This window comes from Zeugodacus cucurbitae, chromosome 3, assembly GCF_028554725.1.
Source record: "Zeugodacus cucurbitae isolate PBARC_wt_2022May chromosome 3, idZeuCucr1.2, whole genome shotgun sequence".
NCBI lineage: Eukaryota > Metazoa > Arthropoda > Insecta > Diptera > Tephritidae > Zeugodacus > Zeugodacus cucurbitae.
Genome location: NC_071668.1, coordinates 17,709,019 through 17,733,235, shown reverse-complemented (window position 1 = coordinate 17,733,235; position 24,217 = coordinate 17,709,019). Strand labels below are relative to the sequence as shown.

The window sequence follows — 24,217 nt, the reverse complement described above, 5'->3', positions numbered from 1 at the left end:
ACATAGCCAGAGTCATACATAAAATAATTCTTCGAGTGGTTGCCAAAGCCAAAGTTTGGTTACAAAAGTTACTACTTTTTTCTTAGAAATGATAAGCTTTCGTTTGAAAGGTGACAGTTCTGCTGGATTTCAAAAGTGCCGTGCATTTCTTTCGAACTAATTTTTATTATACAATTGAACTTCCCTAACTCCAATCACCATAGTCCACAAAATTAAAACTTCGAATTAGAGAGACTTCGAGTTATATAAGGTAATATGTATGAAATTTGACATTTATTGTCAATCAATAATCAAGTTCGAGTTGTGCAGAACTTCGAGTTATGGTAGTTCAACTTTTTTGTGTTATAAGAATTATAAATATTTCATTATAATTCTCTATTATTAACATAATTTACCCTATTAACCTTGACCTTGAATATTTTTCAAAGATAAATAAATTGTTAATTACATTTTTATTATTTCAGGAAAATATATTATATATTTGTTTAAAAATATGCCCCTAAGTGTATGGTACTTAGGAGTATCTTTTGTTTTTGCTCCATTATGATCAAATTCTTGGAAAATAAAATTGTAAATGTTTGTTAATATGTGCTAAATTCGTCCCGAAATTTTCCAAGTCCATCTGTGGTGCTATACTTTACCCTGTTTGTTGTTCATTAACAATTTTCCAGTAAAATAAAACAAACAATTAATTTTTGTTTAAGTTTTTGGCCTTTTAGAGCGTTTAATTTTTAAATAATGCTTTTTATGATATTTTCAGAAGTAATTATAAAAGTTTCTCCATTATTCATACTTATTACATAGTAGAAATGAAAGAAATGCATAAGCATCTATATGTATATATGTTTTCTGACGTGTAGGTATAAATTTATGCTTAAAAACTACTCAGACACAACTGTACTTATAAACTAATGACTAATGCTGTTTTTGCAAATGTATGCATTTGCTATTGTTGTCATTTCGAACACTTTATTAAAAAGTTGAATGATTTGTTTGCTTAAATGTCATTGCTGGTTAGAACATTGACTCTCTACTAACGTTTATTTACATAAGTGGCACCCGCTTAGGAGTTGCAACACAAAAATAAAAATTGATAATTCAAAAAATTATAATAATGAATTCAAGAATACAAATTTCCATACACATTTCGTTTGCATACTTAAAACTAAACTAAAAAAATGTTTGTATTTAAACCAATGAAGATCTTTTGAAAGTGTTTGCTTTAAATCAATGATTTTCACGAATCGAAAATTAAGTTTCTTAGTCATCAACAAAAGACTGTAGACATGAACTCTGCTGAGTGTTCCGCTGTGTCACAATTCACCTTATACTAAACAGGTATACATTATGTTTTTTTTTATTTTGCTTACAATACTAATTATTAATAATAATTTTTTTCTTGCTCCTTTTTTCGTTTGCATTAACTTTGGTCTGATTTCGTTGTTTTTGAAAACTGCGCGTTTTTTCGCAATAATATAAAATTACTTAAATATGTTTTAAATTATGTTTGTAAAAGAAAACTGACTTGTGCTTGTCCACTTTAAGAAATTAAAATCTTCACCGCACCGTAAGATTTTTTCCTTTCACTTTTGTTATTGTTTTCACAAATTTGCTTTTGCATTTTGTCATTGTTGTTGCTTTTGCTTGCGCGTAGTGTAGCTACATGGTCTACGCACGCGAAGCTGCAGTGACTGTCAATTTGTTTTCATGGTGTCTTGGGATTACTTGAGACGACACACTTTGTTGCTTGTCTTTTACACTCACTTACATAACTACTCTAACTATTATTAAATACACAGTATTCATTTAAATGTTAATTAAAAAACACATAAAAACGTATTCCACTAAGCGTTAGTGTGTGTAACCGAGACACACCAGCAAGTTTCAAGGGACTTTAGACCGACACAATTTTACTGGGGTCCACCTTTACACGTAAAAATACCGTATCCTCCTTAATGAAAGGACGTCTGTGTAGCATTTCATGCGAGATGAAACGTGGAAATCCGAAACCCAATTGATCTGGTTCATTTGATGGCCGCTGGAAATTCTCCCATGTTGGATCCGGCACGAAAGACTCGGCGACACCACCCTGTCCTGTTTGCGCGCCCTGTTCGAAGAGTGTGAATGTGATCGAGTGCGCGAATGGCCACTTCAACAATGCATCATACTCGCCCGGCAGCACTTTAATATAAACGGAAACATGTGTATTCTCACCGGGACCATTGCCATTGAGAAACATTGAAGCTTGCAATTTGTAACCATACTGTGATGTGTAGAATGGTGGCGATACCAATTCCAGTCCATCTTTACTGCGCGCCTCTGTCATTTTCGACGACCAATCGGTGATCTTCCACAACAACGTACCGGTATAATTAATGGACAACTTGGAGACGGCCGTCTTTAACATTTGTATCTGTTGGCCCTGACGTGACGACAGCGCCACCATTAATGACAAATGTGACGCGGCATTTGCTTCCAAATGCGCTTCAAGCATATGTCGTGGTCCTTTGAAGCGACAGCCGGCCTCCTTGAAACTGCAAGCGATCGCCAGCGCTTTGCATTCGTCGCGCAAATGCGTCTCCATATCGCCGCGTGCAATGGCACCGGCATCGCAGCGTTGCGGACAGGTCATCGGTGCGCGTGGGCATTGTGCCACATGCAGTGGCAGTGTGTCGCACGAGAATTCACGCGTACAATGTGCGCAACGACGCAGACGTTTGGCACAATCCTTTGACTTGTGTAGTGTCATGCGTCCGCGTAGCACACGTTGACCGCACTTAGCTTCGCAGTAAATCGGCTCCTGACCGCAGGTGCCGGCATGCTCCTCAAGACCAGCGCCAGAGAATTCGCTCTGACAGAATTCGCATTTGGTGCGTCGCATGTTGCAGGTGAACTGCAGGTGATCGGTCATCATGATGCGTGGTATTTGTGCGCCGCACTTGTTCGGACACTGTGTGGCATCGTGTTTGCAAACGTTCAAGTGACCCTGGAAGAGAGAGAGAGCATGAGGTTAGTGTTTGTGGATATGTAATGGGAGTATGTGAGTAGGTTAAATCAAGTTAAAATATGTCTAAAATTACACGGAGTGAAGAAATAAGAATCTAAACTTATGTCTGGACCGAACTCGATAATACTAATGATCTGCAAAGTATGAAAAATCTTTAAATAAAGCCTCTTCCTGACATAAAATATTTTTTTTTACAATGGTGTCCAAATTATTGAGACCCAGAAATCTTGTCCTTCAATTAAGCGAACGACTAAGATATTTTAATATAATTCAACTAAAACTATTTCCATGTATTATGTATATGATATTTATGTACCTAACTCCTCATTTTTTCACCACATCACCCCAACTGACCTAAGTTTCTTACACTACACACAACATTTTTTTAATTCACTAGAATTCCAGTTACGGCTTCTTATGAATGAACATGAATTTCAAAAACATAAAAATGACTACTAGTTTTTTATGAGCACATTAGAAGTCTATTAACAATAACAAAAAAAGCGACAAAAGTCAGTCTCAGGTAGTATATGTTTGTATGTATGTAAGAGGTGCGTTCAAAACATGCTTATTAAAAAGTGTTAACTTAATGAATGAAATTATTTAAGAAGCCATAATAATGTATATCTGTATGTTTTTTTGTCTGGTGCTATGAACTTGTTAGTTGAGGTGACTTTAAATAATTAATTCTTTTTTTTTTTTTTTTTGATACTGAGAAATGAACTATAATTGTGCGCGTTTGGGTTTACATAATATTTTTTACACGTGCTTTTATACACACCTTTAGTTTTCTCAGCTCATCGGACCATTTACAGCCCTGTTTGTGATGTATACAGAAGACGAGTGAGCCCATGATGGCTTGTTTGGGATCGGGACCGGGGTAAATCTGGAAGAAGAAGAAATAATATGAGATTTAGTTGATTGTTAAACACAAATTATTTAAAGTGAACACTACACTTAATTTTAGTTTTAGAGATATTGAAAATTATGTTTTTTTTTCTATTTTTTTATTAATTTTTTAAAATTATTTTTCTATTTTTTTTTCAATCATTTTTCACTCTAACCTGATATTCGCCTTTTAATATATTTTATGTTTTTTCTATTTAAATTTTTTTTTTATTTTTTCTAATTTTTATCAAGTGAAAAATGCTCTAACCTGATATTCGCCTTTTTTACCAAAAATATTTCTAAAACACTTCATCTGGTATTATTTTGAGTATTATTTATAGTATGCACTATCACTGCACTTTGCAGACACGTTTCGAGAGACTGTCATAAATTTACTATATGCTTTGATATTTATACTCGGTCGGTCGGCTGACTGTTGATTTAGGCGCGTCACTAACTGTCAGTTGTATGCATGTAGTTAGGCTGGCGACCTGTTCTTCAGTCAAAACATACATTTGTTTGTTCTATTGATGACAAAAGCTGATAATTGCGGATAAGCCCTGGCTGCCCGCAGCAGGCAGCATGAACGCACTTATCAGTTTGGCTGTTCAAATGAATTTTTGGGAAATTCACTTTTTTGACAATGCAATACAAATATTCGATATGATATCTAAATGCAAGGAAAATCAAAGGTATTGATGGAACAGAATGAAAACAGAGTTGATAAACCGATCTTGTTATCTTCTTGAAATAATATTTTTTAATTCTCTCATTCACACAGTTTTAAGGAGTTTCCTATGTTATGTTATGTTTTCTTAATAGTTGATTTGGTGTGAAAATTATTTTCAAGGATTTTTGGAATTTTTTTTATTTTGGTAGTTATTTTTCTTTTTTCTTTGCTACATGATTTTATTTACTTTTTATATGTTTATTTACACATTCGTTGACTTTCTCAGCTGATTTCCTCATCTGTTTTGACTTAGGATATTGTTGGTTTCACTTATTATCAAAACATTTTATTGTTAGAACGTGTGAAAACAAAGCTAGAAATCGGCTTCTTAACATATTTGTTTGTATATAAATATTTTTTGGAATATTAATAATATCCATTGTTGAAAGTGTCTTAATTCACGTCTATTTTCTACTATAAATTTTTGCTTTAAATCGCTTAAATAAAATATTAATTCATATACATCGGGATTGGATATTAATATTTTTATTTAAATTTTTATATTTATTTTATTTTAATTTTAATAATTTTTTTTCCCAAAATATTTAAATTTTTATTTTCTTTAATTTATTGTTTTATATAATTTATTTTTCTATTGTTTATCATTTTATTTTATATTTTCTTTTAGTTTGTTTTATTATTATATATTAAATAATCCCGTTTTATTTTTTTATTTAAATTAATTTTATTTTTTATTTAATTTAATTTTTTAATTGATTATTTTTCTTAAATCATTTCTATTTATATAAATAATTTTTTTATTTAAATTTTTTAGTTTTCTTTTTGTTAATATTTTTATTATTTAATTTTAGTTTTTAGATAAATATTTTTATTTATTTTTTTAATTTATAAATTTTATTTTCTACTATTTCAATTTAATATGATATATATGTATTCACATACATATGTACATTTCACTTAATTTTTTTTTGCTTTCATTATTTAATTTTATTTCCATTTTCATTAACCTTTCGATCTGTAACTCTCCTAATGTCTTTACGTTTCTGTATATTTAATTACATATTTATGTATAATATGTAAATTACATACGCGCCGTTGTAAATGAAATGCCGGCAATTGGTGTACAAGAAGCCACTTACAACAACAGCCAGCCACTAACCAGCTACTGAGTGTGAGGGCCCCTGCTGTAGTACGTATAACAACAGAGCACCGGGCAACATAATTGTATGTTGCTGTAACATTTCAGTTAAATTTATTAATGAATATGCAAGCAGCAGGCCGCAACGAGTAATATGCAAAATGCAACAACAACAAATATAAAAAAAAAATTACAACAAAAATAACAAAAAAATATTTACAACAAAAAATAACAAATGAAATATAATCAAAGTAAATTGCAAGCTCATGCTTTTAAGTGCCATTTCGCGAGGGGGGGGGAGAGTGCATTGTACATGTGCATGTGAGACCGGTTGGCTGTGTTCTGCAGTAGTGCAATGTAAATGGGGAGTTGCGGTGTATAATGTAAGTCAGTGCAACCACCACATCCGGTTGATTATATATGAGTATGAAGATATGAAGTTAAAATTGGAAAAAATGCGCAAAAACTACAAAAGCGCCGTAATGAGCACGCGAATCAAGCGAATTTGCTATCATAAAGCATTGTCGGGCTGGCCGGTCGTACGGACCAGCTGTTAAATGAGTAAATGCGCAGAAAAAAATGCGGGTGTTCGCTGAATGCGATGCAGTTGTAACTTTATGTCCGCTGATAATAAGAAATGCGTTGCAATTTTTCTGCTGGCGGCATCAAGTGATATGAGAGGGAAGAAAAAATGCACAAAATGATAAAAAAAAGTCGGTGGGGAAGGGTAAAATTGTTATTATAAACATATTCATCTTAAAAAATGTATAAGTACAGTCGTATTAATTTTGCTATGAATTAATATGATTGAAAATTTGTGAAAGTTTTTAATACTCAAAGAGTAAAAATTATTATTATCCAACTGCAACAACAACACATAACAAGAAAGCGAAATCTTAACCACTTTTTTTGATGTTAAAAAGGTCAACTAGCCAGCAACAATTAATTTGCCCTCTCACTCAATGATTGCTGTTGTTGTTGTTGCTTTTGTTGTCACACGCATTTTGTCGTGAGTCGTCTTGTCGCCGTCTTGTGGTCTTTGTCGCCAGCAAAGAGAGTGACAAACATTTCCGGTTGCCTTTTTTAATTGACCTTATCTGTGGTGGCGCAGCTCAAGCTCAAGCTTATAGGCGAGGCGCTCAATGTAGTTGTAGTCCGTAAAGCAGTTCCTGCAGGCAAAAAACAGTAGCTAAGACGACTGGAAGTGGAATTGGCAGACACACAGCGTGTTTTGATAAATTGCGCCGCCACTTGACAACAGCAGAACTAAATATTTATACGCGCGTAAAAAATGGAGTCAAACAAACATTTTTCACTAGAAGTATGCTTTTCTTGTGCTTGATCTTAAATCTTGCATTGCGTCTTTAATTAACACATTGGGACTTGGCAGGGAAGCGTGTGGTATAAGTGAAATAAATGATGAGAAGCGCGTAAATGCAGTTAAAAAAACGTGTTTAATTTATGATTTGTCATTGTTGTTGTTGTAAGAGCACCCAGGCTGCAAGGCTTTTGTTCAACGTCGGGATTAATGTCAATGGTGGGTTTAATTTTTTAACTTGGTAGGGAAATTTATAAAGAAATACACTTCCTGTCGCTAAGAAACGGAGTAGGAAAAAAAATAAAGCATAAAGAGCGGTATTTACAGGGTCTTATATGTAGCTTGGAGATATTTATCTAAGTTTCACACCTTTTAATGACTGTGGTGTGGGTCTGAATAAGTTTTCAAATGTCACAAATTTGGCATTTTTCAAAATTTTTGTTGGAATTGATGACTTTAACCGCTGAAATATTAGTGTTCTAACATATTTGGTATCTTCTTTGGTATCTGCGGCCTTTCACAGTACTTTCCACTCATATTTCTTGACGAAGAGCAGCTGCATAGTCGACTTATTGACATTCCACCGCATTAAACAAATTTATTTTATTTGACTTTTAATTTACAAAAACACAAATCAAAGCCGGCGGATGATGTATATGTAACACGTGTGCCTAACTTTGTTATACATTTTTTTCTGCACTTCCGTTGAAATTTTTCGAAAAAAAAATCGAGTGGAAGGCAACCACATGCCAAGCTTACAAAAAGTCAAGCAATTATTTATACAAACGACAAATTTGTTTGCATACTTTATTAGTGTTATCTTCAAAAGCACACACGATCACAAACAAACAAACATACATATACAAATCAAGAGGGATTGCATTAAAATTGTCTCGCAGGAATTTCAATTTATGTTAATTTGTTTGATCAAAGTTTCTTAGGCTCTTTGAGTGGGGGGTGCACAACTCACAGCGGAAATCGAAACAATGAAATGCCATTGACTTTCGATTTCAACAAAAAAAAAATGAAGAAAAGAATCTCAGAATAAATAAGCACATAAATTCTGAAATCAAAGCATAAATACCACAACAAGCAACAACAAAAAATCTATAGCTATAGGCATTTATGTCTAAATTTAGTTGGAATGCGTTCACGTCCACATAATTTGCATATAAAATTTATATTTCTAACATATCATATCTCCTACGGCTTCACCTACTAAAATTGCTCTGCCACTCGAAGTGGCACTTAAAATGTTGCACCCTTTTAATAGCATGACAGCCACTCGATTTTTATGCTTTCAGCTGCAACAATAACAACAGCAACAACAACAATTACATGATCAATGTCTTGAGAATGCGCTTTTGTGTTCGCGTTTGATTAGTCGCATACGGACATATATCAGCGTCTCAAATTATGCCCCGGAGACCCATGCAAAGCTGATTGACTTGACTCGCTGCCTCTACAATTGTTGTCTCAATTCTTTGAGTGGGTAATTTTTAGCATTCTTAGCTAAATATGTTTGTGGAGCTTGCCTTTATATGTGGACAACATTAAATTTCCCAAGAAATTTTTTCCATTTTTTTCTTTTTTCAACTTTAATGTATTTTATTTTAGAAGCATATTAATATTTTTTTGTTGTCATTTGAAGCCATAAATGCGCTTGCCACTAATTAATGTGAAAAATGTGCACTTGAGTCGGAGTGGCAATAAAATGCATAATAAAACAAAAAACAAAGTGGGAGATCACTCAACAGCATGAGATTGTAATAGAAAAGGGCTTAATTGGTAGTCAGTAGTGAAATTTTATGTGCTTTATTTTAGTGTGACATGCCGTTATATTAGCTTAATAAAACATAAAATGTGATTTTTTTGAATTTCAATTTTATATTTTTAAAATTTTCAATCTCTTTCTCTGTTTTTATAATAGATGACTAAATTACCAGCTTCTTATTAATAATTAAAGATTTTTATGGGGTTTACAAGATTTTATTTACAAAAATTGTCATGGTTTTTTCTCTACCTTCGTTGTATTTTGTGAAGCTGTGCCGAGTATTTTGGAGAATTTTTTGATGGGAATTGCTTTTATACATACTTTTTAATTTTATGCGTAATTAAGAATAAATATTGTTATGATATTCTTTAAGAAAATTCAAGTCCAGGCTTGTCTCACAAAACATAAGTTCGATGAAGTCATAAAAAACCAGACAGAAATTTAATTATTGTTAGAAATCGGACTTATATAAATGCTTATATTTAATTTAAATATTTGTTTTGGCAGTTTTTAGTTTCGGAAATCTTTTGATTTGTCATATTTTTTCTACAACTCTTCACATTTCTATATACCACGTCCTTCGACCTCCTCTTTTGTTAATTACTATGAAAATTGACAAAAAAATAATATATTAATACTTTTTGGCACTCAAGAGGCGTATATAAGGCGGTGTTGGGCGTGTCAGCTCACCAAACAGCCCAAACTCCGCTAATAATAGTCACAGCCACCGTTAAGGTTAATAGCACGTGCGTCTAGCGTCATTTCATCAATACAACTATGCTCTTTTGGCTGGGCGGATTTAATAAATTCATGCCTTGGCAGCCTTTTATTAAGCCAAACCTTTTGGGCAACTGGCGCATGGTTTTTTCCCTCCCATTTGTTTGCCAGTTAACAAGTGCAGTAGACTGATTTCTATATGCTTAACTAGTTTACAACTCGCTGTGGCTTGAGCTATGAAGCGAGCTAAACTTTTGCTAGCTTTTATTATCAAGTTTACATTTCCTCTTAGCATATTTCTAATTTTTCACTTATCGCTGGTTTTGTTTTGTTCCACAATTTCCGCTTTTTTTGTTCGAGCCATGGTAATTACCGCCACAGGCGTCCTAACTTGACGCACAGTGTTGGAACACTTAGTGGTAATTTAATTTAACTAAGCATGTTCAAAGCAATAACTTTGCTGTTCTTGTTGTTGTTTGTTAAATTGTAACTTGTTTTGTTTGCTGTGTCGAAAATCTTCCCACACTCGATGGTTCCATGAAATCTCGTTAAAATGCTGTGGCTCAAGTGCTCGCGTCGCCAGTTGTTAAGCTTCAGCAGCGGGCGTTGGACAAATAAACAGGTACAAAGATTGTTGTTGGAAAAGCCTTGCGGCTTCATACTAATATTTATATTTATAATTTTTTTTTGGTTTGCTATGAAATTTGAATAAATTCTGAAAGCTTTAAGTGATGCTAATTAAGTTGAATATTGTTTCCGGCGGAAGTGACAGATGCCAATTGGTTAATTTTCGTTTTAATATCATTTAAGGGGTAAATAAATATAAAAATGATAGAAATATGGCGCGTGTTAAATACATTTTCGAAATTAGCTGAAACTAAATAAATTTGTTTCCATTAAAACTAAATAATTGTCTCAAGATAATCAATCTATGAGTGTTCCAATCAAAAGTTTTCAGTATATTATATGCTAGATGACGCCAATATTTAAACGACCAGTAAAATCTGTTTCATATCTCTTACGTTTGTCGAATGGAACATAGCTATTAGACATTTTACATGCACCTTGCTGAGCCAAGCGATTTTATGCAAAATTAAATTATATAATATGTTTACGCATTAATTTCATGGAAATCTTCACGGACTTTATAAAAATTCACACTTTAAACACTAATTGCTTTTCTGTAAACATTTTATTTTTTATGCAATTTTTCATTAAAACCACGTCATTGAAATGTTTAGTTTTTGCCAATTTTTTGTAATTTTTTTAATGCTATTTTGTTTGTTTTTTATCTCTGATTTTGCCAACACTAACCTGCCACATTGTGGCATGTATTTTTAACGCTTTTTCTACCAGCTCAATTATGGCTTACAAGCTCAAAAGTATGTCAGTAAGCAATTGTTTTTGCGTAGCTGGTAGTTAGCCTTGGGAAATGAACAGCAAAAGCTTTTTTATATGCGGTTTAAACTAGGCGCCAATGAAAAAAAATGTTGCAGAATTGCATTATAGCATGAGATATAAAAAGCAGTGAAAAATTATTGTTTACAAAAGTTTTGTACATGAAAAATTCTGAAAATAAAACAATAAACAGAATTTTCAAAGAATAAACTTTTCAAAAATAAAAATAAAAAATTAATAAATTTAATTTTTAAGTATAATTACTTTCATTTAGAAATTAAATTAATATTATTTTTGAAATTAATTTTAATTTGTATTAAAATATCGATAAGCATCTATATAATTGTTGTAAACCACTTCGCAACAACAAATTCACACATTGCAATCGATGGCGAAATTCTCATTTAACAACCATTTTTTTAACTCCAATCAGCAAACAACAACATTTTATTTTTTTTTTTGCACTACAGCGCACTACCTGTTTTTAGATTTTTCTCATATGTTCATTTCTGCCGAGTCAGCATAATTGCGATTGAGCAGCACAAACGGCAAGGCAAGAACGACAAGAAAAAGGAAGTACGACGATGACGACAATGTGCAGCTGGCAATTACATGTTAAATATTCCCATTAACATTCGTTGATACTGTTATTATGCATTCTGCCACTGTTGCAGTGTTGTTCTGTTACTGTGCAGTCGACAGTTTACATTTAACCTGTTTGACAATTTCATTTTCTTGCGTTTTACTGCGATATGCTTGTTGTTCTTATTATTGTTGTTAATAAGCAGGTGAGCGCAGTCAGAGCAGCTGCTGCATTCAGTGTTACTCAATTGCCGCATGTATATTTTTCGCAACAACACACATTGCACATTGCAGTATTTATTCGCTCAATGCGCTCACAGCATGCAGTCAACATGTTTCGACATGCTATAGCAATGCCGTTTTAACTATGAAAATGAAAAGCACAAATTAAAAACAAATAAATCTACGATTGTAAAGGTGAGGCAGTGGTGTTGTAGCAGCTGGATTGTGAGAAAAATGTGCGCAGAGGTAGCTTTAACATTTGTAAAAAAAAAGAAAAATAAAAAAAAAAAAAATAATAAAAATAGAAAATACTTTTCGCAATTGATATCTACTAAAAATATAAAGTGATTTTGCAATAACAACAATAAAAATATTGTAAACGATGGCGCACTTGTCTCTATTGCTGTTTTGGCGCTGTCGTCGCCCTCTGCTACTGCTACAGCTACTGCTCTGCTACTGCGTAAACTAAACAGCTTGATCACTCTGCACTGTTTGATAGCAATACATGTTTGTTTGTATGTTTATATGCTTGTAATTTCTCGCTTGTTTTCGTATTTTAACTTTTATTTTATTTTATTTCGTTTTTATTGCAATACAAACATGTGTCGCTTGCTTTAATTTCAACTGCAGCAAATCGCAATCGTTTGCTCGTTTCAGCTGTTTGCTGTTTACCTGCTCTTTGGCGCTGCAAAGTGTGCAGTTACGAATCAGCTGCTTCTTGTTTCTGGTTCAGTCACTAGTAGAGTATGGGAGTTTAATGTCTCAGCTGCTACCATTTTTTTATTGTTGTTGTTGTTGCTTTGCATTGGCTTTGTGTTTGTACCAGTTTCGGCTGCATTGATGAAATGTTGATTTGTTTGTTGTTTTTTCCCTCTGATATTCGTTTTTATTTTGTTGTTTTCTGTGCATTTGAGTAGCTCCAAAACTTGTTTATGCCGCTATTTTTATTTTGCTTTAACTTTATATTGGTCGATACTTCCACTGCTAAATTTTAATTCGTTCACTTCTCTTTGTTGTTTTATTGCTCTTCTTCTTTGCTACTTTAATTTTATTATTATTTTTTTTTTTAATTTTTGTTATGTTGTCTTTAATGCGATTTCGTTGTAGTTCGCTTATTTCTGGTCTGATGTGAATATTTTTCTGCTTCATCAGGGCTTTTGTGTGTTTAAATGTGTATTCAAGGGATTATTGTAGTCGAGTAATAAGATATTGAAAGTTGAAGCGTTACACACTTTCTGGTCGATCAGCTGTTCGTTTTTGAGCGGATGTTGTTTTTTTGTTTACATTTTGCATTTGGATCGATTTTTAGATCGATTGAGCAGTAAAAATATTGAAAATTGTTTTAGAAGAGGAGAGACGGGTAGAACTAAAGAGGGTCTGTTCTCTCTGTTATATAATTATATAATATATTTCTTGATATGAGAGCAGAGAACCAACATTAGCGAGTAGAGAAGTGGCGAATCGAACACTAGTATTTTCTTATTTTAAAACATCTGGATGATCTATTGCAATTTTTGAATTCTTTTGGAAGCAAGTCATGAAATTTTCGCATAATCTCTTCTTTCAGAACACTCAAAAATAATTTTAATATACGTAGAGGTAATTAGTGGCGCCAGCATTAGTGCTAAAGTCACTGCAACAGCCCTATATCATAATATTGAGAGTTTGAGTTTCAGAAATTACACACCAAAAATAGGCAGACAAATTAACCAATAATACTTAACAAAGTAGACACGACTAACTACACCACATAAAGACAAGAATAGACAAAAGTTGATAAATAAGTGGCTTTAAGACAAAAGGAAAAGGCAAATGACACGAATGACATGACGAGTAGGCGCTTGGAATGCCACAAGCACAGGTAACCAAAGTGCATGTGGTAACTAAAATCATAAAATATGATTGAGCATTGAATGCAGGTTAGTATAGGTTTGATCGACACAGACAATCGAGGAAGTGCAAACGGTTTTTGTTGTAGTTGTACTCGTACATACTTATGTAAATATGAAACGGAAATGACGATAGTGCGTGTTCTAAACACATTGTGCGCTGCGTTTTGCCAAACAAAACTTTCTTTCTTTCGTCTACTAAGTATGATAGTCGGCGAACGTCAGGCAATGCAAGGCACATGTAACTGCAGACAGACTTATATTCATATAAATATAGCGAGAAAAATGTGTAAAGAAAAAAATGATGACTACATTCGTACATGCGCCATGTAGTATAGGAAATAAAGCATGTAGGCAAGCAAGCTGCAAACAATGTAATTGAAAATTCTTCGAAGGTGCGTTGGCTGCAGCTGCCCTTTTGCAGTTATTTTCCAAATGCTTGAGTTGCTTAGCTGCTGGTTTTCTTTTTTTTTGTTTTTTTTTTTTTGTTTTTCCCCCACATACTTTGTTATTATAACTGCAACAACAACTACAACAATGCGCATACAAGATATGCATACAAAATGCATTCTTTTACAGTTCATTCACTGCAGTAACAGCAGCGTCAGCGGTGGCAGCAGCATATAATCAGCTGAAGTTAATGGCCTAGTGCCTCATGCGTGTACGTCCATAGTACTACTCTTTCAGAAATATTTTTTGTACCTTTTTTTCAGAGGATTTGGTTGATTGGTTTGCTGGGGCATGCACTTTTCTCTAAACAGCAGTTGTCTTTTTTTTGTCTTTTAGTGATGGCAAATCTATTGCAATTTTTTTTTGCTTTTTTTATTGAAATGTTGAATTGACTGTTTGTTCGTCTATTCTTCTTGTTTTGTAATTTGGTATGATGTCTGGGTCATTATTAGCATTCTGGTTGGGTTTAGTCATATAGATTATAGTCTAGATTCTAGACTATACATATGTATATATTACTAGTCTTGAAAAACGTATTGTTTTATTTTCAAGATTCAACATAAGCTCATTTATTATGTATTATTAAGGGTAGAATGTTCTATTTTTTTGTTTTTAGGCTCCAATTATGATATTTAAAAATTTATTTGCAGATTTTTTCGTCTTAAAATTTGTTCCAATATTTTTTTTTTTAATAATCAGAAATCATGTAATTTTAATTTTTTTATTAATGTCTTCTATAACATAAAACACTGTTTCTAAGCGGTTAGAGAACTTTGAAAATTGTATTTTTCATAAATAGCCGTTAATTAAGTATATACATATCTCGAAACAGGCCTGAGAATATTATTTTCCAATTAAATTATAGTTTTTAAATTTCAATTTCCACTTTGTAAGTAAGAGAAAAAGAAAACGTTCACATTGGAATGCGAAAATCAAAGTTGCACCCAACCGGCGGTGAAAAAAGAAAAAGTGGAACTTGTTTGCCTTTGCAAGGATGTACGACTACCAACAACAAGCACACATTTGTAATGCATAAAATGCAACTCTGCTTTGTGTTGTAGTTTTTCGCACAATTTTCCATTTTATTTGTTATTTTTTTTTTTCAACTGGCCTACAGCTGTTCATGGTATTGTGGTTCAACAGCTTTTCTCTTTGTAAACGCTTTGTTGTTGTCGTTGTTGCACTTGTTGTTATTGTGTTACTCGCACCTACTGTCGGCATTTGAATGTTGTTTGACTCTGATTGGCTTGCAACAGTCGCTTAAGAATGCGCCATGCGCGGCAAACTTGTTTCCCAAGCGAGCGATACAACATTAGCAACAACAACAAGACCATTTGGTAGTTAGCAGTCAGCAGGTTGGCGTAGTGCAACGTGCAACATTACATTATTCATGGACTTGCATATAATATGCATTTATCTACGTTGGTTTGTACATATATTCCATGCTTGTGTTGCTGAGTCGCCGCCACTAACTAACTGACGCCATAAGTTGCTTAGAGTGCTTGCCACATATACTCTTAACTGTGGCTGCTAACTGACGTTTATAGTTTAGCATTTTAGCGTTTTGCCGTTCAACAATGCGAGTTGTTGGTTGTATTGCTGATGGAGATGTTGTTGTTGCTGTTGTTGTTTGCTGGTGCCTGATGGTTTGTGGCTGCTGGCTGCAGGCCAGTGTGCTAACATTCCATAATGTCTATAAACTTTGGCATTTGCGGTGCATCGTGTGTGCGAACGACCGACCTACACTAATCTGTGCGCATACGTACAGTGTTTGTTAATGCGTTGAAAGGGTCTGTAGGAAATTTTAGCTGAGAAAAAATAAAGTCAGATTTTTTTTTGAGATTGAAATTAATGAAAATTAGAGGAAGAGAGGTATATTACCCTCTCTTATATTATATCTTATATTTAGATCTATCTTATCTTTAGATCTTTAGATTTGTTGAATTCGAAAATTTTTCGAAATTATTTTTGAAACAAAAGTGAGAACTATCAATCATAATGGTTTATAACATATAAAATATTTACCAAGAGCTTTCTTTAGAGTAAATTTAATTTAACTATATCTCATGTTGCAAGCTGTTAGGACTTCGATAGAATATTTTTCAAAATTAAAAGTTTTTAAAACAACTTTGGGGCAAAAATTGACTTTAGAAAAGTAAACAAAACATTTTGTTATTGTAATAAGAACTTAAAACGTTCAATAAGAGCATCTCTTGAAAAATTGAAATCTCAAAACATAACCTCTCTTTTGCTCCCTAAAATTTTTCCCACAGGGTACATCATTTTTGCATGCATTGTCTGTGCATTTGAATGTTAATAATTTATGTTATGGCGACAGCATCGCTATGTAGTATTCTTGCGAAATCGACACCTTGATTAAGTATTTTAGAATGTCTTGTGGGTTGGGCACTTGACACTAGTTGGTTGGTTGGGGAGATAATACTTTTTTGTATAGTATCTGCCAAATATGCATTCCTTTTGATATTCGTACACCTTTATGCCTTTTTACGCTTAATTGATGCCTTAAGATAGTAAACCTAAACTGAATTGTCTATTCGCTACGCTGAATGTCTTTATGCTGAATGACTTTAAGCAATTCATTATTATTGATGTCAAGTACAAATAATCAAGCACTGTCGTCGCCGACAATGAAGAGGATAAAAACAACCAGTAAACTCGCACAGTCATTAAATGAAGAAAATAAATGCCAACTAACTGTAAACAGCATAACTTCCGCTGACATAAACACATATACATTCATACTTGATTTTATGCATTCTTCAGCTTGTGAGTTGTTGTGTCTCTGTAGTGATGCGTAGATGAAGAAAGAAAAAAAGGAGCTGCAGCCTATAAAGCATTGCTCTTCCAATAGAATTCAAAGAAAGTATCCGCCACTGTATGAGGATGCTACAACCCATATGTTCTGCTCCACACCGGAAACTTGAAAGACTGTCTGCACACATGTGCAATCAAATCTATGTAGACACAACGATTTGATTTTTTTTTTTCAAAATTTTATAAATACTCCAAAAGAATTCAATATCAATGACAATGCGCCGCACATGTTTCCTCACACCACCGCGCACTTGTCTGCAGCAGCGCGATGACATCCTGCAGCACCAGATTTTATGTTTACTCCTCCGTGCTGTGTTGACAAACAGATACCTTTCAGAGTATATTCATACAGCTCCCGTACTTTCATTCCACTCTTCATAAATCGATTCAATATGCTTGTGTGTTCTGTGCGGTGTGCGGCAGTGCAAACGACAGGCTATGAAAGAGGGACTGCAGAAGGGTCTTTTGGGTATAATCTTCACATCTCATATGAGTAGAAGATTGAAACATGTGTCGCCAAGATGGTGTGAAAAACGTGGCACAAGTGTGTGAATAGTGACAGGTTAACGGTATTCATGTTATTTGATTCTTAGGAAAGACTGCGTGAGACTTCATACAACAATGTTGGTCTATTTTTATTCCAAAAAAATTGTGTTTCAGTATAAAAAGAGGAAATGAATTTTTTCAGAGTAAATTATATATATTTTTTAAATATTAAAAAAAAATTATTTTATTATTTTCGAATTATTAAAAAAAAAAAAAATTTAATAATAATTTATTTTAAATTCAAGAAAAATATATATGCTCGCCAAAAAAAATGTTTATATCAAATATTTTTATTTTATTTTATTATTAAAATTTATTATTTTCGAAAGATTTTTTTATATTATTTTTTTTCAATTAAAAATTTGTTTATTTATTTTGCAATGCAGAGAAAATTTATAATCGCCATTTTGATAAAAATTTAATTTTATAATGAGTAAAAAATATATTGATACAAAATTTAAATTTTTATACATTTTTTAATGCATTTTAATTTTTAAATATTTTGTGGTCTTATCTTTATTCTTATTCTATAATAATTTTTTTTTTAAGAATTTGGAATAGATTCATAAAAAAAATATATTATTAAGTATTTGTTTTGATGTTTCTTTAATTTTTCTTTTTCAGACAGTATAAAAAAAGAAAATGAATTTTTTCAGCGTAAATTATATACATTTTTTCAATATTTAAAAATAATTTTAATAATAATTTATTTTAAATTAAAGAAAAATATATATGCTCGCCAAAAAAAAAATGTTTATATCAAATATTTTTTTTATTTTATTATTAAAATTTATTATTTTCGAAAGATTTTTTTAAATTATTTTTGTTTGTTTTTTTTTTTCAATTAAAAATTTGTTTATTTATTTTGCAATGCAGAAAAAAATTTATAATCGACATTTTGATAAAAATTTAATTTTATAATGAGTAAAAAATATATTGATACAAATTATTATTTTTTATTTTTTTTTTTATTTTGTGGTTTTAATTTTAATCTTATGCTATAATTATTCAATTTTTTTTAACGAATTTGGAATAGATTTATAAAAAAATATTATATTAATTATTTGTTTTGATTTTTCTTTAATGTTTCTTTTTATTAGGTAATGCCTTTAAGCTTTTATTACATTTTAATTGCAACACTTAGTGGGACATTTAAATTTGCTATAAGCTATTTTAATTCAATTTTTGTACTTGAAAAAGAAGAAAAATTAAATCAAATGCTTGACATTGTCATACATACATATCTACCTAATCACTTGTCATTTTCCTGCACTTTACACCTTGCCATTTGTCACAATGAATGGAGTAATATCATTCACAAACATAAAAAAATTGTATACAAAAAAATGGAGTATATACATACAATTATATATGCATATGTATATAGTGTATTATGTGTATCAAATGGTATAATATAGTGTATGTTTGTATGCCTTTGGAGTATATTAATTTGCTCGTTTATGAAGTTTTACTTCAAGGCGAAATCGTTTAAGTGTAATTTCATATATAATCTTGTGCATTATTTAAATTGTTTCTGCTATTAATTTGCCAGTAAGCAAAGGTCAGCGCGGGAAGTGTGAGAAGTAGTGCTTAAGACAAACAAATTATACAAATATACCTAAAATAATAATAAATGCAATTTATAAACTTAATAGTCGCAGTGAGCACATCAGTTAATGAATTTGGGAAAAAGAAGATTAAAATTTTTTTTTTAGTCTCTTTTATCACTAACACTAATCTGTGGGCTAATAAAAAATAAACAAACAAATTTTGAAAATTAAATATTTTGTGTATATACATTTTTGTATATATATATATAATTGTGTTACATTTCACACTCACAAAAAAATTTTAATTATTTTCCATAAAATTGCTTTATCTTTTCGCTCGCGCCGCCATCAAAGCGCTAACTAATCAAATATTTAAACAAATTTCGGTGCTTCATATCACAAACGCGTTGTTTGCATTTCATACGAATTCCTTTACATTCGAATATAAATATTGAATATCCAAAATTAACTGCATACGGTAGCGCAGACACGGAAATGCTGCCACTTTATTTACACAAATTTTATTTAATTTTTTTCTTTTTGTTTGGCATTAAATTAAAGAAAGCAATAAATTTAGGCATTTCCGATAACTTTGACTGAAATGCAGGTTTTTTGTTTAGATAAAATGCATTTGTTTAGTTGTTGTTGCTTGTCTTACACTAACAATTTCATTTAGAGCATAAACTGCCAAGGAGATAAAGTGAAAATAATAATAAAAATTTAGTTTTTTTGTTGCTTTAAACTATTTGCTTGTGTCACACATGTTACAATTTGTTCAGATGTCTGTATGTATGTGCATTTGTGCAACTAAATACTTGACGCTTTATTTATGGATTGCATTTTTTAGGCTTTAAATGTGCACAGTAGCGGCGTATTAACAGCCATACAATGTAAACACAGCACTTTTCTTTACAAATATGGCTTACATGTGTACATATATACATACATATGTATATGTAATATAAATACATATGTACATTTGTCTGCATAAACTTTATTGACTCTGGTTTGAAGGCATAGGAATTCCGTAAGCGATAAAACTTGTACAAATAGCAATCGATTGCATTTGACGTTGGAAAATTTATGAAATTTGTGACAGGAGAGTGGGGAGTGTGTTTGTATACAATGTAAATATAGTGCGTTTGATCGATAATGTTCATAAATAATATTTCACTTCAAAAAAACTCTAACTGTACAGAAAATTTTCTATTTTCCCAAGATTGATAAGGATCATAAATATTCAGTAACTTGAGAAATAAAGAAAATGTTGTGTTTTCTATTTTCCCACGATTTTATAATAATTTAATTTTTTTCATGAAAATTTAACCTTAAAAAGCATGTCATATTAAAAGAAATAATAGCATAAACCGGTGGAGAATTGCAAGCGAACGAATATTACGCAAAAATTATTTTTTTTTTAATTTCAAGCTTCAACTTTCTTCATCAATACCTTGGTATTACATCATTTTACAAATATTCTTTTAGCTATTCCTTGATTACAACAACAACATGTGTTATTTCAAATATTAATTTAATTAAATTAGTTGCTTCTCCTACCATTCCAAACACACCCAGAAAAAACTATATTTTTTTATCGTCGAATTTCTAGGTCATACGCATTAACTATCTCCCCCAACTTTCAGATCCTGCTAGTAGTGTGACATACTTCTATGCTTTTATGCGCGCACACAAATCTTCTCCCCCTCTGCCATTAGCATTTCTTATTTAGGCCATAAGAAGTAGTACCGTTCGTTGCTGTTTACCTTTGCTTATCTTTTGGCATTTATTATGCTTTTGCCCGGCAAAATCAAGTCAAGCACACAAACAAATTTTACTGTAAAACATATGTATGTATAAATGTAGATATGTAACGCTTGTGCATATATTTTATCGTTAATTGACAGCTGCCCTCAATTTGCATAGGCGCTTGCTTGCTGAGTAATTTGATATACATTTTGGTTATATCAAACTCGCTATCAACAGCTGTTTTGCGTTTGTAGTTAGTGTTATTGTAGTTGTTGTTGGTGTTGGTGTTGGCGGTGTTGTATTCCGCATAAAGTGAAATGGCACCATTCATATATATAAATGCTTAAATACACACACACTTGTGTTTATTTTAAATAAATTTACCACATGTGTTGCGGCTTAAAAACAAACCACATCCGGTTTTGTGCATAAATTATTATTGTTTTATTTGCATTTCTTGCAGTTAGTTTGTTTTTAATTTGTTTGATTTTATATTTTTTTTAGTTTTTATTTGTTTTTAATTTTGCGCAATTTTGTTTGTTTTGTTTTAAATTTTTGTTTATTATTATTATTTTAATATTTAATTTAAATTTTTAAATTATTTTTTTAAGTGGTTAATATATTTTTTAATTTTAATTTAATTTTAATCAGGATTTTAATATTTTATTTCAATTAAACTTTCATAATTCATAGTTATTGAATTTGTATTACTATTTCTTTTTAATTTTATATTATTATTTATATTATATTTTCATTAAGATTACTTATTTTTTATAATTTATTAATTTTTTTAGTGAACAAATTATTATTTTATATTATTTTAAATATTTTTTTTTATTATGTTGTTATAATATTTTTTTATTTATTATATTTTCTCATTTAAAATATTTTTTTTTATTTTTAAATTTTTATAAACATTTAAATTTTTTTTTGCATTTGAAATATATCATTTTATTTTGGTTTAAAATTATTCAAAAAATATTATATTTTTTTATTAATATTTATATTTTTTTTTCATTTATTTAACATTTTATTTTTTTATTAAAATGTATAATATTTTTAAATGTATTTTATTTAATAATATTTTATAATTATCGGTTTCGATTATTTATAAAATTGTTGCATTTCTTTTATAATAAAATTATGTAAAAGTCCAAAAGCAGTTTAAAAGGTGTTATTTGCTGTAGTGTCTCCTTTCGAATGAAGAAAAAATTAAATTTTTATTTTCATAAATTTTACCTAATGAATATTTCACTTTTTTATTTTGATTATAATATCTTTGTTCATATTTATTTAATTTCTTTATTAATATTTATAATTTTATTTTTGATCATTAATTTACAGTAAAAAAAATATATTTAAAAGCTTTTAAAACACTAAAACTGTATCTCAATATTTTTTTGTTTTTGTTTAATTTTTTTTATTTTATTTTATATAATTTTATTTTATTTTGTTTTATTTATTTATTTTTTTTTTTAATTTTTACCGTGTTTTATTAAAATTATATTTCTATTTTACCCAATTTCACTTTCAAATATTTTTTTTTTATTTCTTTACTATAGATTTAATAATTTCCCATATCAATTTCTCCTACCAAAAACCTATCGAACTCCATTAAAGCGAACACCCACCAGTGGTTGACTCAAATAAACGTGTTCGCTTTGGCACACATTAAAGTCCCAAGAAGGCCTGTGAGTCAACGCGCATGAATGCGGTGAAATTCTTTTTACACCAGCTTTTGTTTTTGTTTTTATTTTTAATAATAAAACTACTACACACTTGATTTCATAAAATTGCGAACGCTTTTTCTACTGACAACTCATGCACGAGATGGGATAGATAGGAGGCTGATAGGCAGCACAGATTTACAGCAAAAATCACATTGAAAAGCTGGTGGAACTAATTGGCAACGGTTGTGGTTGAGCATGAGCTTGCAAGTGCGCGTTGCATTCCTGCGCTTCAAACAAAAACAAAAAGCGAATAATAATTGAATGCATTTTGCTTGGCACAGCCAAAGCATTCCCAGCTGAAGCCACACAGTACACAGGGAATGCATGAGAATTCGACTATTCAGAATACTTGACCCGCTATATAACATTCTTATTGCTAGTTTTTTCTGAGCTGCTACCTTGCGTGGAAATACAGAAAATACTATTGTTGTTGTTGTTGTGATTTTTTTTCTATTACTACTATATTCTCTTAATACTCACAATCTGCTCTAATTCCGTGATGGGCAAATTATGTTTGTTGTTATTATTGCCATTGTAATTGCTGTTGGCACTGTTGTTGCCCATGGTTGTGGGTGATGGTGCTGCTGTAGAATTTGAGTGTGATGATGACACTGTTGACGTTGAGGAACGTGATGTTGAACAATTATTATTGTTGTTGTTGTTGTTTGTGGTTTTATTCCTGGGCGGTGTGGGTGGTGGTGCTGGACTAGTGGCGTTCAAGTTGCTACAATCTTTCGAATTGCGATTGGGTGAGAGGCGTGAAGGAAAACTTAGGGTTTTCGTCCACTGTGCCAGACTGCGGACCATTTTCGGGTGTTGCAAGAGGATTTTGTTTTTTAGAAGTTTTTCAAACAAGTTTTTTTCGAACTTTCAAAGTTAGTGATTGCACTAAATTTCACACAAAGTTTCACAAGTTTTGAGATTTTAATTTTTTTATAAAATTTTTATTTTTCTCAGTCGTTTCAACATTAAAGTACACAATTTCTTTCACACACAAGCTTAGAATTTTGGCTTCAGTATTTTCTATTGGCTTCTCTATTGTGATAGAATTTTTGTTGTTTTCTTGCCAAATATTTTACACACTTCACTTCGTCACACGCACTCACGTCAAGTCAATTTCATGTTTGCACGAAATTACTGCTTAACATTTTCGAATTGCGAGCGCTACTAGTATTTCGTATCAACCGTACGCGTCGTTGGTTAAAAACGTAATGAAGTGAAATGCTGCACAGAAATACCAGCCAAGTCGTCAGCAACGGTGCAGAAATATTAATGGCAGATGGCAGCAACCGCAGCGCAATAACAACAATACAGTAACAGCGTATGTTAACAGTGCTGTTAACAGGCAGCAAAGCAGCGATAAACAACCACCAACACCGCCGCCTCTACGCGCTGCCACTCGTGTTGTCGATCGCCACATACTTCATTAGAGGCGTGCGAGAGAGTACGCTATATTCTGCCGTATGGTACTGCGCGAGCGTATGCTCGTTGTTGTGAGTCAACGGTTCATGTTGGTTCAGAGAGAAAATGTGTGAAAAATGTTGGTATTCAAGTTGTGTTGTATGGATCAGCTGAGCTGAGCCGTGCTGTTGAGGCTTCAGGCTTCAATGTAGGCTACTACAGGCTTAAAAAGTATTGACAAGAAATTCCTCTTTTGCAGCTGTTTTTGTTTGCCGCATAGTTTTTGGTGTGGTTTTGACCGGCTTTTTGTTTGTTCTCTCGACTTTTTGTTTTTG

The 24,217-nt window shown here is 31.7% G+C and overlaps 1 protein-coding gene across 2 annotated transcripts; it reads right to left on the bottom strand.

Moving 5' to 3' along the window:
• Nucleotides 1-1,480: 1,480 nt before the first annotated feature.
• On the bottom strand, nucleotides 1,481-23,710 carry LOC105215048 (TNF receptor-associated factor 4). Of its 2 annotated transcripts, none has more exons than XM_011188792.3 (3): nucleotides 22,962-23,710; nucleotides 3,789-3,893; nucleotides 1,481-2,986 (listed from the first exon to the last, which is right to left on the bottom strand). In XM_011188792.3, the coding sequence occupies exons 1-3, from the start codon at nucleotides 23,286-23,288 to the stop codon at nucleotides 1,895-1,897; spliced, it is 1,524 nt and encodes a 507-aa protein (XP_011187094.1). In that variant the 5' UTR covers nucleotides 23,289-23,710; the 3' UTR covers nucleotides 1,481-1,894. The 2 variants fall into 2 exon arrangements, with proteins under 2 accessions (XP_011187094.1, XP_054084125.1); XM_054228150.1 differs by lacking the exon at nucleotides 22,962-23,710 and adding an exon at nucleotides 4,164-4,534.
• Nucleotides 23,711-24,217: the final 507 nt, after the last annotated feature.